Source organism: Puma concolor, chromosome B1 (assembly GCF_028749965.1).
Source record: "Puma concolor isolate L17-30 chromosome B1, mPumCon1.1.hap2, whole genome shotgun sequence".
In the NCBI taxonomy this organism is placed as follows: Eukaryota; Metazoa; Chordata; class Mammalia; order Carnivora; family Felidae; genus Puma; species Puma concolor.
Window position 1 is genome coordinate 6896868 of NC_141670.1, and position 6224 is coordinate 6903091.

General features: G+C 48.3%; 1 protein-coding gene across 1 annotated transcript; it reads right to left on the minus strand.

The window, feature by feature from the left end:
- Positions 1 to 741: 741 nt before the first annotated feature.
- LOC147581436 (sperm-associated antigen 11B-like) lies at positions 742 to 6224 on the minus strand. Its single transcript, XM_086703104.1, has 3 exons — positions 5710 to 6224; positions 4299 to 4452; positions 742 to 1165 (listed from the first exon to the last, which is right to left on the minus strand). Exons 1-3 carry the CDS (start codon positions 5765 to 5767, stop codon positions 1033 to 1035), a joined length of 345 nt encoding a protein of 114 aa, XP_086559230.1. The 5' UTR covers positions 5768 to 6224; the 3' UTR covers positions 742 to 1032.

Consider the following 6224-nt stretch of genomic DNA (forward strand, 5'->3'; position numbering starts at 1 on the left):
CTCAGTGCCCAGGAACAAAATAGGTACTCAAAAATATTTTTCTCTTTTTTAAAAAAAATTTTTAATGTTTAATTTTGAAAAAGAGAGAGAGAGTGATCATGAGCAAGGGAGGGGCAGAGAGAGAGGGAGACCCAGAATCTGAAGCAGGCTCCAGGCTCCAAGCTGTCAGCGCAGAGCCTGATGTGGGATTTGAACTCATGGAACCATGAGATCATGACCTGAGCCAAAATCGAGAGTTGGACGCTTAACCAACTGAGCCACCCAGGCGCCCCTTCTCTCTCTTTTTTTAATGTTTACTTATTTATTTTTTGAGAGGGGGTAACGGGTAGAAAGAGGGAGAGAGAATCCCAAGCAATCTCTGCATTGTCAGGGCTGAGCCCGATGCAGGGCTGGAATCATGAACCATGATATCATGACCTGAGCCAAAATTAAGAGTCAGATGCTTAACTGACTGAGCCACGCAGGCGCTCCTCAAAAAACATTTTTATTTTTATTTTATTTTTAATTTCTTTTTAATGTTTATTTTTGAGAGAGAGACAGAGCGAGAGCAGGGGAGGGACAGACAGGGAGACACAGAACCTGAAGCAGGCTCCAGGCTCCGAGCTGTCAGCACAGAGCCCTATGTGGGGCTCGAACCCACGAACCGTGAGATCATGACCTGAGATGAAGTCGTGGCTTAACCGACTGAGCCACCCGGGCGCCCCCTCAAAAAAAAAATTTTTTTTTAAACAAGAGAAGGAATGACTTGAATTCTTTCTTGTGAAAGTTTATTACATCCACATCTACCAGCAAAAACTGTTGATTTTTGAGGATTTTGTCCACGTCAGGCTAAGTCACTTTCTCTAAGGGCAGGCGTAGTGGGTTTTCATCTCTCTTTTAGTTGGAATAACATGTCGAAACTCTCCAGCTCAGATGACAGCACCTCAGCTAGCCCATGCTCGGTCCTTTCTCCAAAAATCCCTGTGTCTGCGTTAGGGACAGGACCCAGAGAGCCGGCGAGGGGACCAAACTCTGGCTTCTGTGTCAGCAAGTTCAGTTCTGATGTAAACAGCAGGCGTATTTCTTTTTAAAGCAGTAACCCACTTGTGTTTCCATATAATTACAGTATTCTTGACAGTAGCCTTCACTTTTCTTGCAGTTGACCACTTTGAAATCCGGTTCGGTTCTGTATAAAGAGAGATCCGACATTAGCCTCTTAAGACCATCTCAAGACTCGAACAGGGATCATCTGAGTCCAAAGGGACACGGCGGAGGTTGCCCGTAGGTAGGAAACAGGTTTCTTTTGTATGTGAGCGCTCACAGTTCCCTGTAGTCAGCCTGAGAGTGTACAAATCAGATCCTTGATTCTGGCTTGAAAGCCACCTCTACTCTCCCTGAGAAACAAGCTGCCGGGTCAGAGGCAGTTGGAAAGAGACACGGTAAGAGATGTATCATGATACAAATGTTCCACTTTCAACAATGTAGGATGTTATGCAAGGGGACACGGAAGGGCTCTGCGAGGCTCACTGACGAGTGACACAGCCCTCCCAAGTGCAGACTTCAGTGGGATGGTCCTGCGAGGAGGGTGGGTTCGGGCTGAGCCTTCTCTGTAAGGGAGATGAGAGGTAGCCAAGGGCAGATTTTGAAAGTGAAAATGACTTCTAGTTCCGCCTCATTCTGGGGAAGCGCCTGGAAGACTGTCTCGTGCCTCTGAGATGTGCCAGTTTACTTGAGGAATGTGAACTTGCTCCCTCACTCTACGGTTCAAGCCCTGCAGTTAGTAAAGATGAATTTTTGTCTTAAATTATATATTATGAAGACGATTGATAGAAAAGGCAAGGGGCAAGTGTTAGGAAGAGAAAGTGGGGCGCCTGGGTGCCTCAGTCGGATAAGCACCCGGCTCTGGTTTTCGGCTCAGGTCGTGATCTCACGGTTCGTGAGTTTGAGCCCTGCATCGGGCTCTGCACTGACAGCGTGGAGCCTGCTTGGGATTCTCTCTCTCCCTGTCTCTCTCTGCCCCTTCCCCTGCTCACACTCGTGAATTTGAGTCCTGGGTCAGGCTCTGTGCTGACAGTTTGGAGCCTGGAGCCTGCTTCCCTCTCTCTCTCTCTCTGTCCTTCCCCAGCTCTCTCTCTGTCTCTCTCTCTGTCTCTCTGTCTCTCTCTCAAAAAATAAGTAAACGTTAAAAAAAAAAAAAAAAGAAAAGAAACCCATGGCTCCATTTGGGAGCAAGACTCCCAGCCCTTGCCCTCTGGAGAAGGAGGGGCCTCTCCATGTGCCAGTCACCCTAGGATTTAAGGCTTGTGTTGCTGCATTTTGGTTACCTCCTCTGTGCAGAGTGGTCTGCCTCCCGACCCCCTAGTACCTTGAATCCCAGCTGAAAATCCTATTTTTGTACTTTGTTAAACATGCCGTTATATACGGAAATTTAATAACTTTTGAGAGAGAAAGGGGGTAATCTTAGAGAGAAAGACAAAAATAGAACAGATGGGGGGCCCTACAGATGTTTATTCACTCGGTAAATTAACTCACTTGCTCATTCCTTCAAGGCTGAATGATGTAGGACATTTTAGTGTGCCATAACAGGGTCAGGGGAGGGGGACATTCTCTGAATCAGCCAGGAAACAAACATATAACCACATATTTAAATTCAGTATAATCCATCCACAGTCGAGTCTGCACAGAGTGATTTGGGAACATAGAGAACAGCCAAATAAGGTCACAGAGATTATCAAATTTAAATGGATGTTAAATGTAGCGTCGAAATGGGGTCTTGAACTAAGGCTAGATGTGCTCCACAGGGTTGTGCAAGGACACGAAAGAGCAGAGCATTTTCTAGGAGTCACCGCATGGTTTGGGGACCACAGCGGTGTAATGGTGGAAAATGTGGGTTAACCCAACGTAGTACCAGACCAGCACAGACTTGTACAGCTGGGTGAGCATTTTAGGGTGTATTCTCTTAGTTGTTTATTTTTCAGGTGTACTTTTGAGATACTGCATTTCTAGACACAGATCAAGGTATAATGTTAATACAGGAAGTAACGAGAGTCCTTCCCCAATTCAGAGGAGAAGCCATTAGGGAGAGAATTTTCTTCATAAAGAGTATTTCTCCAGTAGACTCAAATGCAATAGGAAGTAGAAAAAACAGTAGGAAAATAAAAATGCTTCGGAAAATTGTATTGCAAAAATACTTATTATGGAGGAAATTCTCTGTCTTCATTGCTTCTTCTCTGAATTGGGGAATGAGATGGCAGTGGTCAGTGATGCCCGGTCACAAGGTTGCACTCTGTGTGTGGCACTGGGATGGAGCAGATGCACATCAGGGCCAGTCTGAACATAGGGAGGCTGCGCACTAAGGACAGAAATCACAGGTGAGGAAGGCAAGTAAAAATTCAAGAGTGATGCACATGGAGAAACGTAGGCAGGAAGAGAGTGCAGGGTATCGGGGAGAAAGAAACAGGTATGTCTTAAAGGGAGTGGACTGAGACCTCTTCCTGGACAACAGCCCTGGAAGTCTTGCTTATATTCTTGAAGTTTCCACTCTTGACTGCCATTTGCCAGCTGCACGATCTTAGACACGTTATTTTGGACAAATGTGGACCAATCTCCCCAACGCCCTCATGAATCAAATGGGAATGACCCTGTGTCATAGATCTATAGTTAGGATAAGTGACACACACCTCGTGTTGTTTATGTTGTTGTGCAAGCACCATTTTGTCTTTTCACCTTCCCTTGGGAGGAGAACCTGGGAGTGAGTCCCCTGGGAGCCCAGAGCCCCCTCCAAAGGGATTGAAGAGAGGAGAGAACGATGCAGGGAATAATGTCGCAGGATCTGAATTCCTGGCTTCTGTCTGCCAACACCCTCATGTGTTCCCTGCTCTTGCCCACTGAGTGTCCAGCCTCTTGTTCCCTGACTCAGGGTCAGGAAAGAGTTTGGGACTAAGGAAGCATCTTAGAAATGACGGTCTTCTCTAGGTCCTTCCAGATTGCTTTCAGGCTCCACGTGGGGGTTGAGGACCGACCAGAAAGGCGGCTGAGGGCTCTTTGGCTTTGTCATGCCTGTGTTCCTCAGACCAGTGCCCCATCCTCCGCACACCCCACCCTGGGGCATTCCCTGTGAGCTCACAGGTCACCCCGCCCTCTTCTCAGGTATTCAGCAAATGCCTAGATTGAAGGAACTCAAGGCCAAGGGAGCAGGCACGAAGGTGTCTTACTCAATGTCATATCCTCCGGGTCTCAGGTTTGGGTGAAGCTCTCCCCTACCCCACAGGCACAGACCCCTTCCCATCTCTTCATTCACTGAACATTCCTGGAGTCACCTACCCTCATAAGGGGGAGTATGCGGTAAGATGTGGCGTTTCTCTTGGTGGTGTAGCAAATGAGACCCGTTTGTTCCTTGTCCAGGAGACTCTTCCCTGGGTTCTCTGGGACCCTCAGTGCCTTGAAGGTCCTCATTTCTGGCTCCGGATAGTCCTGTTTCTGAGTAAATATGCAGCATTTTTAGAACTCTCTCTCTTTTGAGAGGACCCATGAGGATGAGGTCCTTTAGGGGGGTGGGTAAAATGGAGGGTCGGGGGAGACTGGGAGTCCCTGCTGCTCAATGGGTACAGAGTTTCAGTCCTGTAACATGGCCGCAGTCCAGAGATCTGCTGTGAAGCACCGTGCCTACAGGTAGCAATATGGTATTGTGCACTTCAAAGTTTGTTCAGAGGATAGATCTTTTAAGTGTTCTCATCACAAAAAAACACCACCATAAAGGGACAGAAGAAAACTTTGGGAGGGGTTGCGGGTGGCTCTTACCTTGGCTATAGTGATGGTACTAGGAGTGTTTGCAAATGTCCAAACTCATCAAACTGTTCACATTAACTACGTGTGGGGTTTTTTTGGTATAATAAGTGTACCTCAGTAAAGCTGTAAAGAAAGAGAGTGAGCAAATAGAGAATGCCATGGAATGGGTTGGAAGCAGGGAAAATTGTGTGTGTGTGTGTGTGTGTGTGTAGGGGGGGAGGGAGAGAGGGAGAGAGTATGAGAGATAGACTGAAAGAGAGAAGGAGAGGGAGAAAGAAAGGAAGAGAGAGAAGGAGAGGGAGAGAGAAAGGGAGAGAGAGAGGAGAAGGAGACGTGAGTGAGGACTGAAGAGGGCTGGCAGTGGAGGCCACCTGGGAGCCAATGAGCATCCCCAATGAGTGTGCCCCAATATAGTTGTTGAGTGAGACTCCCTAACAGTTAGGATCATTTATGACGCAGGCTGCCTTCTCTGTAAGGAGCAGGTGAATATTAAAAGGCTGAGGAGGGGCGCCTGGGTGGCGCAGTCGGTTAAGCGTCCGACTTCAGTCAGGTCACGATCTCGCGGTCCGGGAGTTCGAGCCCCGCGTCGGGCTCTGGGCTGATGGCTCGGAGCCTGGAGCCTGTTTCCGATTCTGTGTCTCCCTCTCTCTCTGCCCCTCCCCCGTTCATGCTCTGTCTCTCTCTGTCCCAAAAATAAATAAACGTTGAAAAAAAAAATTTTTTTTAAAAGGCTGAGGAAGTGTGGTCAGGGTCAGGACCCTATCTGCTGGGGAGCCAGGGCCATCAGCACATTCAAGGGGTCACTGACAAACCCATCAAGAGACTGCTGCCCGAGAACCCCACCAGGAAATGCACCTGTGGGCTTAGTGTCTCACGCCCCGCCTGGAGATGACCGTTGCAGAGAGACTCAGTCCCCAGGACGAGGTCACATTTCCCATTTACCTGGAAAGAGCAGAGCCACAAGGAGGAAGCTGGGGAATACAGAGACGGATGGCTTCATGTCACCAAGGGGACACTGTCTGAGGAGGTCCCGGGGCTGGCAGCAGGGCTCCCTTTATAGCCCTGAGTTGCAGGGCGGGGGCCTGTAGGTGGGAAGAGCTGAAATCCGGAACGGTGTCTCCGGCACCGAGGACAGTCGGTGTGTTATTTTCCCACGGGCAGCGGAACAAACATGGGAGCCATTTTCCTCAGGAATTGAAAAGTATGCCTGAATGCCCTGGGTGGGTTTGGTGACTAAGAGAGGACGGAACAAAGAGAAGAGGAGCAGAAGGAGGAAAGAGAGAGAACAAACATCATTAACACAAAAAACCAACTTCCTCAAGAGTCTATTAAAGCGCTGGTGCGCATCGAAATGGTGACATAAATATGGCTGTCGTCCGGCTTCTACCCTGGCTTCTGAGTGTATTTATTTCAGTGTAAAAAATCAGGCAGAAAAACGTCAGGCATTTCAGGGATGG

Bases quoted from the DNA above. Each gene is read 5' to 3' on its own strand.
- LOC147581436 (XM_086703104.1), bottom strand. From the start codon at position 5,767: ATGAAGCCATCCGTCTCTGTATTCCCCAGCTTCCTCCTTGTGGCTCTG. The intron at 4,453-5,709 runs GTAAATGGGAAA...ACTCAGAAACAG, and splicing joins TGTGGCTCTGCTCTTTCCAG to GACTATCCGGAGCCAGAAAT. The intron at 1,166-4,298 runs GTGACTCCAGGA...CTCTTTATACAG, and splicing joins ACTCCCCCTTATGAGGGTAG to AACCGAACCGGATTTCAAAG.